Here is a 12,611-nt window from a genome sequence, read left to right on the forward strand (position 1 = left end):
ACACTTTATACTGGAGTAATGATGATGGAAATTCAGCTTTGATCACAGAAATAAATGATATTTGAAAGGATATTAAAATAGAAATCATTATTTTATTGTTACGGTCACTTGTAGATCAAACTCACGGAGAGAGCAGGGAATCAAAATAACAGTCTTTAATATAAATCCAGACAGGAAAAACACAGGAATAATCCAAGTATGTGCCTAACGTAGACAATAACTGGCAAATGAAATGGGGAACACTCAGGACTTAAGAACACAAAGACTAATGGGATAATTAACAATACACCAGGTGAACAGAATGACTAGTTAAACAGACTGGGCAAAACTAGGTCACAACAGAAACTCAAAACACACAGACATGTAACAGATCGCCCCCTCCCGTGAAGGCGCGTCCTCGCGCCGTAAAGAGTTCAAACTGAGGAGGGAGGGTGGGGGCTCTGGAGGAGGGCGTGGAGCAGGAGAGCGGACAAACCAAACACAGTACAAAAAAAAGGTCCATGGGGGAGTGGAGGGTGGGAGGAGCCAAGGGGAAGCCAGGAGCAGGAGGAGCCAGGTGTTGAGCCAGAGACCAGCCAGGACAAGGCCCCAGGGCGGAGTCGAAGGTGGGAGGATCCATGGTGAAAATGACACCTTGACGGAAGCTGACACCATGGGGACGACCGATGGAGATGCAGCCACCACAGATGGAGACCCAGATGGAGCCGATGAGCTGATGTGCCCACGCACAGCCGATGGTCCTGGAGACCGAGGAGGAGCCGCGGCGACGAGCGTCCGAGGAGGAATTGGAAATCCTGAGGGCAGAGGCTGAGCCAGTGGGACCAAGAATGAAGGCGGAGCTGAGGGGAAGGAGAAGCCAGCTGAAGCCGCAGGTGCAGGCAGGTCGACAACTGACCAAGGCGGAGCCGGAGGGATGAGGGAGCCCGTAGAAGCCGTATGGCCGATGATTTCTGGTGGAGCCGAGGGAGGGAGGAGCCAAGGTGGAGCCGAAGTGTCAATAGGGGAAAGGGGGAGCAGAGGGCACAGAGGCTGGAGGCGGAGACAGGGGATCCACAGGGTTGGATGAAGCAGCTGGCCTGCAGACACTTAGCAGAGCATCATTACTAATATGGCCTGTTGAGGGGCTGGAGGACAGCAGCTGAACAGGGGCTGAGGAACTGGCTGACTGAGGAGGTGGGAGAGGGAGGCTAGGTGGGAGCTTGAGAGTCATAGGGGACTTAGGAGACACAGGAGAGCTGGACGGGACCAGCGGAGACTCAGGAGACATTGGAGATACTGGGGAATTGGGCAAAGCTTCACCAAAAAAGTCTATTAAATCCTCCTCAAAAATGTCCTTCAGTTCATCATAATATCCACCAGAGGCCAGTTAGTACTCACTCAAAGTGGTGGGAGTGTGGGCGGGGCAATCCTCTACGTCCCCGAGCTCCACTAACACTCCCTCAGTGCTCAGCGGTGAAGCCGGCTCGCACAGCTGGTCAGACCATTGCAGAGAAGCAGGCTCCGGGGCGATAGTAACTTCTGACCTCGTCCTCGGTCCAGGTTCCTCCATCGCGGCGTGCTGACCTCCTCGGTCTGCGGTGGGCATGTGCGACACCTCCATCACGTTGTTCACTGGTGGTGGGCTGGTCTCTGGCAGTGGTGGAGTGGGGCTGGTGGCGAAGTCCTCCTCTGCAGGGCCGATGGTAAACGCAGAGTTGTTGTGTACCAGCACCCACTCCACAAAGGCGGCAAAATCCTCTTTAGGACCGCCCGCTGGAACGCTTGCCTTCGACCGCTTGCTGAAGCTGGTGTAATAGAAAACACAGAGCGAGCAGTCTGGATAGTGAGTGAGGCACGCGAGCTGAATAAAGTCCAGGGTGTGAGCTTCCAGTGGGCGATCTCCAGGCAGAGAAGTTTTATGGGGGGAAGGTCCATAGTAAAAATTAAACAAAACAAAAGAGAGATAAATGCCGCTCAAACAGCTTTGGCCAGTTATTCTGTTACGGTCACTTGTAGATCAAACTCACGGAGAGAGCAGGGAATCAAAATAACAGTTTTTGATATAAATCCAGACAGGAAAAACACAGGAATAATCCAAGTATGTGCCTAACGTAGACAATAACTGGCAAATGAAATGGGGAACACTCAGGACTTAAGAACACAAAGACTAATGGGATAATTAACAATACACCAGGTGAACAGAATGACTAGTTAAACAGACTGGGCAAAACTAGGTCACAACAGAAACTCAAAACACACAGACATGTAACATTTATATTATGTAATAACATTTTGCAAGATTACTGTTTTTTTCTGTATATTTGATCAAATAAATGCAGCCTTGATGAGCACAAGAGACTGCTTTAAAAAACATTACAAGTCTTACTGATCCCAAACTTCTCAAACATTCTTGAATCAAGTTGCATTTACTTGACAAGTAAAATGATTTAAGATATCAAGTCTTGCTTTCTAAAAAAAAAATTATCAAATTTTTGTTAGTTTTTGCTTAAAACAAGCAAAAATGTCTGCCAATGGGGTAAGAAAAATAATCTTAATTCAGAGGCTAAACAAGATTATTTTTCTTGCCCCATTGGCAGATATTTTTGCTTGTTTTAAGCACAAACTAACAAAATTTTGAAAAAACATTACAAGTCTTACTGATCCCAAACTTCTCAAACATTCTTGAATCAAGATGCATTTACTTGACAAGTAAAATGATTTAAGATATCAAGTCTTGCTTTCTAAAAAAAAAATTATCAAATTTTTGTTAGTTTTTGCTTAAAACAAGCAAAAATGTCTGCCAATGGGGTAAGAAAAATAATCTTAATTCAGAGGCTAAACAAGATTATTTTTCTTGCCCCATTGGCAGATATTTTTGCTTGTTTTAAGCAAAAACTAACAAAATTTTGATATTTTATTTTTTAGAAAACAAGACATAATATCTTAAATAATTTTACTTGTCAAGTAAATGCATCTTGATTCAAGAATTTTTAGATATTTATACTAGAAAACAAGACAAAAATACTAAGTAAGAGAATCATTTTTTGCAGTGTAAACTAAACTAATTGGAATCGAAACTGGGAATCGGTAAGAATCAGAATCAGAATTGGAATTGATCAACACCCAACAACCTGTCACAGTGGTTGGGAAACACTGGGTTAGAGGTTCTGAATTTTGGTTTCGATTCCTTTTTTAATTAATGGTCCATCCCTGTTTCCAGGACCTGTACCGTGCGCAGACGCTCATCCCGCAGAAACGCGCCAGCATGGTGAGCCTCGACACCATCCGCAAGGATCCGCGCTGGCGGGATCCGAACCTGCGGGAGGTCATCTCCATGCTGAGCCACCCCATGGACCCGGTGAAGTCCAACGCTGCCGCGTACCTGCAGCACCTCTGCTACGAGAACGACTTGGTCAAGCAAGACGTCAGGCAGCTGCATGGGATCCCCGTCCTGGTGGGGCTCCTGGATCATCCCAAAGCCGAGGTCCACCGCAAGGCCTGCGGCGCGCTGAGGAACATCTCCTTTGGCCGGGACAACTTCAACAAGGTGGCCATCAAGAACTCGGACGGCATTCCTGCGCTGCTGAGGCTCCTGAGGAGATCTGACGACATGGAAGTCCGAGAGCTCGTCACAGGTTCGTGCTTTCAAGTTAAAAAGTGAAAGAAATTACGCTAACACTTTATTTTAAAGTGTCATTGTTACACATGTACTTACTATTATAATAACAATTAATTATGCATAATTACATGTAAGTAACCCTAACCATATAGTAAGTACATATAGTTAATTAATATTACTCAGTACTTAAATGTATAATTACACTGTAATTAGAATTAGAACAACTGTTATTATGTTCTAATTACCTTAAAATAAAGTGTAACCAAATTTGCTACTTTTATTCATTAAGGACGCATTAAATTGATTAAAAGTGACAGTAAAGACATTTATAATGTTACAAAACATTCCATTTCTGATTCCAAGCAGGGTTATTATAGTTAACTAAAACTGTAACTAAAACTAAAGCCATAAAAACATTTTTGTTACTGAAAATAAAATAAATATGAACTGAAATCAAATAAAACATAAAAAACTTAAATTTTTTTATTTCAGGTAGTTGACAAGGCAACATTTCTGATTACTCATTTTCATGTAGTTTTACTTAATGTACTAAAACAACTAAAACTGAAATAAAAATTAATAAGAACTATATAGGCATATTTAAAAAACTAATAAAAGTCACAAAAAATGCACAATAAAATTATTAAAGTTTTAACTAATATTAAAGCAGAAAATATAAAAATAGAATCTAATTCAAAATTAACAAAAAGTATCTCAGTGATACTAAAATAACCAATGAACAATTCTGGTTCTTTAATGATTCTTATATAATCTTGATAACATTCACAGGGTTCCCACGCGTCCTGGAAAACCTGGAAAATTAATGACCAATTTTCCAGTCCGGGAAAACACATGGAAAATGAGAGAAAACATAAATTGTCCTGGAAAAATCTTGTTGTCCTGGAAAATTATTATTTTTGTACATTATACAGTTTACAAATGGTCTGAAACTATTAACTATTAACAGAAAGCGCTCTGTTCAGGGACGCAGAGTTTTGACCCGTGAGCAATCTCTCAGAGTAGTGATGCTGTCTTGTGTTGGCAGTTGCAGGTGCTAGGATTTAAAGAGATAGTTCACCCAAAAATGAAAATTCTGTCATTAATTACTCACCCTCATGTCGTTCCAAACCCGTAAGACCTCTGTTCATCTTCGGAACACAAATTAAGATATTTCTGATGAAATCCGAGAGCTCTCTGAACCTCCATAGACTGCAAGGATATTACCACTATCAACACACAGAAACGTAGCAAGGACATCATTAAAATAATCCATGTGACATCAGCGGTTCAACCGTAATTTTACGAAGCTACAAGAATACTTTTTGTGCGCAAAGAAAACAATAATAACATAACTTATTCAACAATTCCGCCAATCTGCATTTTTGAACGAATCGTTTGAGAAAGCGACTCAATGACCCATTCATAAAGACCGTGATTTGCTTCATTCCTAAATGAATAAGCATTTTGAATGAATCTTTAAAAAGAATGACTCTGGTGACTCACTCATTAATTTGGCTTGAAAAAGCCAACTTACTGAAATCCTATTTAAACTTCTTCTTTCTAAACTACTTCTTCTGAGACCAAATTTTAAAATGTATCTCCTCCTAGACTTTTAAAGCTACAACCACCAAACTTAGGTCAGACCTTCAGACTGGTGTTAGTAACTTGCTAATCATGCTAGAATCATGCTAGCATCATGCTAGTAACATGCTAATCATGCTAGAATTATGCTAGTAACATGCTAATCATGCTAGAAACTTGATAATCATGCTAACACCATGCTAGTAACATGCTAATTATGCTAGCAACATGCTACTAACTTGCTAATCATGTTAACAACATGTTAGTAATTTGCTAATCATGCTAACAACATGCTAGAAACATGCTAATAATGCTACAAACTTGCTAGTAACTTGCTAATCATGTTAACAAAATGTTAACACCATGCTAGTAACATGCTAATAATGCTAACAAAATGCTAGTAACATGTTAATCATGTTAGAAACATGCTAGTAACTTGTTAACCATTCTAACAAAATGATAACACCATGCTAGTAACATGCTAATCATGCTAGAATCATGCTTGCAACATGCTAGTCATGCTAGAAACAGCCTAGCAACCACCCCAGGTACCCTAGCAATATGTTTTATTCATATCTGTTTTTTCTGATAGACTGTATTGCCTTCAAAACATTCAAACTTTAATCTTTAAAACTATTTTAACTTTCAAACTACTTCAAACTGAAAACTTTCTGACTGCAAGCTTTTAAAACTTTTTCAAACTTTCTAGCTAGGCTTTTTCAAGCCAATTTAAAGTTTGTCTACAAACATTTCAATCTAGTTAAGACTGTTATTTGTTGCCACCTACTGGTTTTAGTGTAATTTTTAAAAGTGTAATTATTTTTCTCTTACTATTCAAAATTGTATTAATTTTAAAACATTAAATTCATGATCAGTATGGATCACGGATCAACTTCGATCCATTTAACCCCTAATGACCGAATAGTGTCAATAATATATACAGTTGGACAGACATTGTTGTTTATTCTGTTTGGGACAGATGCTTTTTTTTTTTTTTTAGAATGCCTTATTTTATTTTATTTTATTTTATTGAGTTGAGTTGAGTTGAGTTGAGACTGCAGTTGGTGAAAGATGGAAGGGAAAACTTAATGAGAACAGCCTAGGCAGTCATTGTAATGTGTTTATCATAATAAAGTGAAGAGTTTAACATCAGAAGCTCAGTGTGTGTGCATATTTGGTGCATTTCTGATTTTATAGTTAAGTCATCATATTAGCCATAATGTGTACGTTTTTTTAAGACTTCTTAAAAGTCTTAAAAAGAGAGAGAAATGTATTACTTTAGGCCGTGAATCTGTGATCCATGTCTTTTATTCCCGTCGTAATGAAATGTGAAAAGTCCTGGAAAATGAACCCTGATTCACTGTCGTTCAAAGGTTTGGGGTCAGTACCTTTTTTGAAAAAAAAAAAAGCTACTTTTATTCATCAAGGACACATTAAATTGATCAAAAGTGACAGTGAAGACATTTATAATGATACAAAAGATTTCTGTTTCTAATAAATGTGAGGTTTGTGCAGCTTCTTGTAAATTGGCTTAGAATTAAACAGTGTGTTTGATTTAGAAATTTGGAATTGGAGTTATGAGAAATTTAACAATTCTGGTTCAGATTCCAGTCAGGAATCTGGGCAGGGCAAAACATATACATATTTTTGTTTGATTCAAAAGAAAAAAAAACTCGCACGGTTCTATATTTGCCTGATATAAAGTAATTCATTCTGATTTAAGGGTTCTTAAAAAACTATTTAGGCTGCAAAGCACACGTTTGTTGCTTCATGTTTTTGCATGCAATATCTGCGTGTGCATGGCGAAATAAACAAGGAATGGGAGAAAAGCACCGAACTGGAAGATATGTCGCAAAAAGAAATGCATCGTCAGTTATATGGAAATCGAATCCATATAATCGAATTAGCGGCAATTCGGCGTCAATTGCTTGAATGGACAGTTACAAAACAGTACAACGACAGACTCACTTGTATTAAACAAAACAATAGGCCTAATATAAAATAACAAATAACTTACACAAAGTTTAAATCTAACATATTAGATCCTTGATTTGCCTGAATTGGTAGTGAATAAGGTGAGTCAAGTAGTGTATTAAACAACCCAAAATAAGGATAAGGCAAAAAGTAAAAAGTCATTTTCAGGGTTTTTATTAGTATACTTTTTATTATGTTTATTTTATATGAAGATGCCTACAAAATCATCCCAATTATTCTAGAATTATTAATTATTTAATTTTTGAGCAGTTCAAGACATCTGACGAACATTCCTGCATTTCTACACACCGCAATATATATCTCAGAAAAAAAGATATAGCAATGTCAATTTTTTCCAATATCGTGCAGCCCTAACTTGAAATAAAATAAGTGTTAGCTGAAATAAAGTAAAATATAAAAAACTTAAACTTCTTTTATTTTAGCTAGTTGACAAGGCAACATTTCTCATTTTTTGTTTAGTTTAACTTGATGTGCTAAAAGTAACTAAAACTGAAATTGAAAAAAATACTAAAAACTCTATAGACATTTAAAAACAATAAAAATGACAAAAACACAACAGTTACTAAAAGTTTAACTTCAATGAAAACAGAAAATATACAAATAAAATCTAATACTAAATAATAACAAAAACTCTAATAGTATCTCAATGATGATAAATCACACTGATTCCAATGAATGATTTCATTGGAACGATGAAAGAAATGAATACTGCATTAAATTGATCAAAAGTGACAGTAAAGACATGTTACAAAAGATTTCTATTTAAAAAAAATGCTGTTCTTTTGAACTTTCTATTCATCTGTGAATCCTGAAAAATAAAATGTATCACAGTTTGCACAAAAATATTGAGCAGCACAACTGTTTTCAACATTGATAATAATTAGAAATGTTTGTTGAGCAGCAAATCAGCATATTATTATGATTTTTGAAGATCATGTGACACTGAAGACTGGAGTAATGATGCTGAAAATTCAGCTTTGATCACAGAAATAAATTGCAGTTGAACAGATATTCACATAGAAAACAGATCATTTAAATTGTAATAATATTTCACAATTTTTACTGTATTTTTTATCAAATAAATGCAGCCTTGGTGAGCAGAAGAGACTTCTTTCCTTCTCTTCTGTTTGAGCTACAGAAACACTTCCACTAACTTAACTGGTCACCAGCACTGAAGTGAAGAGAAGGGAATTGAACTGAATTTAATTGAATTGAACTGAATGTTGTAGTTCCGTCAGTGCTTAATAGCAAGCCACGACTGGCCTGTAAATGGAATCATTCTTAGTTCTAGTGAACAGAGTCTCCTGACGATTCCTCATGTGTTTCTCAGGAACGCTGTGGAATATCTCCTCCCATGAGCCTCTGAAGATGATCGTCATCAACCACGGCCTACAGACGCTGACCGACGAGATCATTATCCCTCACTCGGGTTTGAGAGGAGACCCGAACGACCCGGCCCGACCCGGAGCCCCAGAGTGGAACACGGTCTTCAAGAACACTTCAGGATGCCTGAGGTTCGCTTTTCTCTAGGGGTGTAACGGTACATGTATTTGTACCGAAAATTCTCGGTACGGGTCTTTCAAATCGTTCCATTTTTTCAGGAAATTCAGACAATAAATGCCGTTTTGACGCTCTTTGATGCGGCACGACAGATCGCCGTAAACTAACACCTCAGTTGTAACGGAAGCACGGAGCGCGATCATCCCTTCATCTTTATTACTAGATTTAACGCAAAATATACATGAATGAACATCTCACCCCTCGCGTAATCGCTCAATTAGTGTTTCAACCACGGAAAGATTAAAACAGCTGTCACGTAGCATTTCATTTACCTCAGGCATTTATATCAGTGTCTCCAGCTCATTATTTGCTAGAGAAATGAAGTCTAGTGAAGAGCATTTTGTGAAATATTAGACTAGGCCTGTACTTCATTTATTTTACGTGTTAGTGATGTTTTAATTATTTAATTCATATGTTTAAATAAATATTTTATGAAACAAGTTATGACTCTGTAAATGATTATAAATTGTAATTATAATTGGATTTATTTAAGGAAAGAGCAATTTATTCAGTAATCCATTGTTAAATGTAAAAAAAAAAGCAATTTATGTTTAGTTTTTTTCCTCCTGCTGTACCGAAACTATACAGAACCGTGACGTCAAAACTGAGGTACGTACCGAACCGTCATGTTGGTGTACCGTTACACCCCTACTTTTCTCTGAATGCGCTGCAGCCGCCAAACCGGCTCAAATCAAGCTCTTTAACCCTCATAATATTATTTTATTAAATAGTCATAAATTCATATTTTTTCAATTAAAACCATATTGTATCTGATCAGCAACTTTTCATTAATGAGTGAATGTGAAAAAATTATAAGTTTTGAATGTTACCATGCTATTACTGTATTTACCCCTTTTTTAGTAATTAAGAAATTTAGATTACATATGAACTACACCAAAAAAACTATGATGCAAAATATGTAGATTTGTTTTTCAATATTGAGGCAAATTTTTATTTGAATATATAATTGTATGAAATTTATAAGAACATATAATCTCAGTATTAACCCCATTGGAATGAATTGAAGTTCAATTAAACTCATGATCCAAATTTATAAAACCTACATTTTTTTTTTCTAACAAAACAACATCAAAGCAACATAAATATTACTCTGAAAAGTTTTCAAACAAAATAAATTAATTTTACTTGCATAAACTTTCACTTTCAGATGAAAAAAGTGATCAATTTTTCATGTTGCGCTGGTTTATCAATAGACATACATATTTATGTTCATCAACAAAATCCAGTCCCAAAAGTGTGTGAGATATGAGGAAGAGGTGAAATATGTTACCGACGTTTTTGACACTAATATAACTTCATAGATAATTTTATAAAAAGTAAAAAGTTTTTGACACTAATGGTGCTCCATACATACTCGGGTCCAAAATGACCCAAACATTTTAAATGCTTATATCTCTTAAAACATAATTGTAAAAAATGTGGGAAAAAAATAAATGATGTGTATTTCGAGGGTCTTAACGCATTTGCAAAGTTTCATTCCCTCTCTAAATTCTATGCATTTAAAAAAAAAAAAAGTATATCTTCCAGGTCAAAACGACCTGAATGCGTTCTGAGGGTTAAGCGGTTTTTCATTGCTCTGATGCTGTCAGACTGCAGCAGGATTATGTTGCGCTCCTGTGTTTGCAGGAACGTGAGTTCAGACGGAGCTGAAGCTCGACAGAGACTGCGTGAGTGTGACGGGCTGGTGGACGCTCTGCTGCACGCGCTCTATTCTGCTGTCGCCAAGAGGGACATAAATAACAAAGTAAGAATTTAAATAGAAATCCAGGCCATAGCACACCTGCACATGAGCTGATCACCTCACATTTCACACCAAAAACAAGGGAAAAAATAAATTATATTTCACTTAAAATGAAATCTGATTTCTCATATTTTAATTATTATTATTATTATTATTAACTAAAACTAAATTATTATTATTTTAAAATTATACTATGTGATTTTATTAAATATAATAATAATGGTTAATATTACTATGTACTTTTTAATTCCAGTTGAGTTTATTTTAATAATAATAATTTATAAACTATACTTTAAACAAAACTAAATAATAATAATAATAATCATAATTATTATTAACTAAAACTAAATATTTATTATTATTATTTTCAATTTTACTATTATTATTATGTAAGTTCATTTAATATAGTAATAATAATAAACAATATTATTATTATTATTATTATTACTATTTACTTTTTAATTCCAGTTGAGTTTACTTTAATAATAATAATTTATAAACTAAACTTTAAGCAAAACTAAATAATAATAATTATTATTATTATTGTTATTATTATTATTTAAAAAAATAATACACATTTGTTTTTATGTTATATGATGCTCTATGTGCATCTCTCCTGCAGTGTGTTTGAATCATATTTGTGCATTTCTCCTGGTTTTGAAGGCTTCCTCTCAGTCTTACACCTGTGTTTTTCATGTTTTTTCCGCAGTCGGTGGAGAACTGCGTCTGTATCTTGCGTAATCTGTCATATCACGTGCACAAAGAGGTTCCTGGAGCTGAGAAATTCCACATCCAAGCAGCCAATCACAGCGCGAAATCAGGAGGTCACCATAAGAAGAAGGACGAGCCGGAACGTTTTGGAGGACTAACGACCAAAGGTCAGACACTTACTGAACCATTATCATAACAGCATTCACAAATACATCATTACAGAAGTAAAATAGTACACTAGCATTCAGTAGTTTCTTCTGCTCACCAAGGCTGCATTTATTTGATAAAAAATACAGTAAAAATAGTAAAATATTTTAGCAATTTAAAACAGCTGTTTTCTATGTGAATATCTGTTAAACAGTAGTTTATTTCTGTGATGCGCAGCTGAATTTTCAGCATCATTACTCCAGTCTTCAGTGTTACATGATCTTCAGAAATCATAATAATATGCTGATTTGCTGCTCGAGAAACATTTCTGATTATTATCAATGTTGAAAACAGTTGTGCTTCACGATATTTTTATGGAAACTGTGATACATTTTATTTTTCAGGATTCACAGATGAACAGAAAGTTCTAAAGAACAGCATTTATTTGAAATAGAAAGCTTTTGTAACATGTCTTTACTGTCACTTTTGATCAATTTAAATGCATCCTTGATGAATGAAAGTATTAATTTTTAATTTTTTCAGAAGTATATCTCACTGACCCCACTCACATGGACAATATGCAGCTTGAACAGTGTTTATGTAACACGCAGGTTATTTTAGTATCATATTTATTCTTTAGTATCATATATCAATGCTATTGTATTTTTATTAAAATTTTAAATTTGTTTTTATTTATATATTTTCAGTTTTATTTAATTGAAAGTATTTTATTAAAGTGACAGTAAATACATTTATAATGTCACAAAAGATTTCTATTTAAAATTAAAAAATATATATACAAATGTATTTTTCAAAATGCATTTTATTTCAAGTAACAAAAATAGTTTTATGGTTTTGGTTAACTATAATAACCCTGGTAACACCACATTGTTTTGTATGTTTCTAGTAGTGCACATTCAATTATTACAGTAAATGAAACACAGCCTGCAGTCATGATTTATAAATCCTAGTTCTCATTGTTATTCAGTAGCTGTAGTTTTTAAATGCATGTGTGTCTGATGAGTGTGTGTGTGTTTTGTGTTTCATGGCCGCTCCGCTGGTTTCTGCAGAAGAATGGTTCCATCAGTGTAAGTGTTTTAATTCAGCTTCCCACGTGCCACCCACCACCGTCCCACAAACACACACACACACACGCACGCACGCACGCACACACACACACACACACACACACCAACACGCACGCACGCACGCACACACGCACGCATGCTCACACACGCACACACACGCACACACACA

At 36.0% G+C, this 12,611-nt stretch overlaps 1 protein-coding gene across 1 annotated transcript in view; it reads left to right on the plus strand.

Annotated features, from left to right (window-relative positions):
* The window catches only part of LOC107665448 (armadillo repeat protein deleted in velo-cardio-facial syndrome-like), a 32,099-nt gene that overhangs the window by 13,503 nt on the left and 5,985 nt on the right, over positions 1-12,611 (plus strand). Inside the window, exons 5-9 of the mRNA XM_016456324.1 lie at positions 3,200-3,614; positions 8,505-8,688; positions 10,382-10,499; positions 11,206-11,374; positions 12,425-12,442. Of these exons, the coding sequence (XP_016311810.1) occupies positions 3,200-3,614; positions 8,505-8,688; positions 10,382-10,499; positions 11,206-11,374; positions 12,425-12,442 (904 nt within the window). The remainder of the gene's footprint in view (positions 1-3,199; positions 3,615-8,504; positions 8,689-10,381; positions 10,500-11,205; positions 11,375-12,424; positions 12,443-12,611) is intronic.

This window comes from Sinocyclocheilus anshuiensis, unplaced genomic scaffold (genome assembly GCF_001515605.1).
Source record: "Sinocyclocheilus anshuiensis isolate Anshui unplaced genomic scaffold, SAMN03320099.WGS_v1.1 scaffold495, whole genome shotgun sequence".
Taxonomy (NCBI): Eukaryota; Metazoa; Chordata; class Actinopteri; order Cypriniformes; family Cyprinidae; genus Sinocyclocheilus; species Sinocyclocheilus anshuiensis.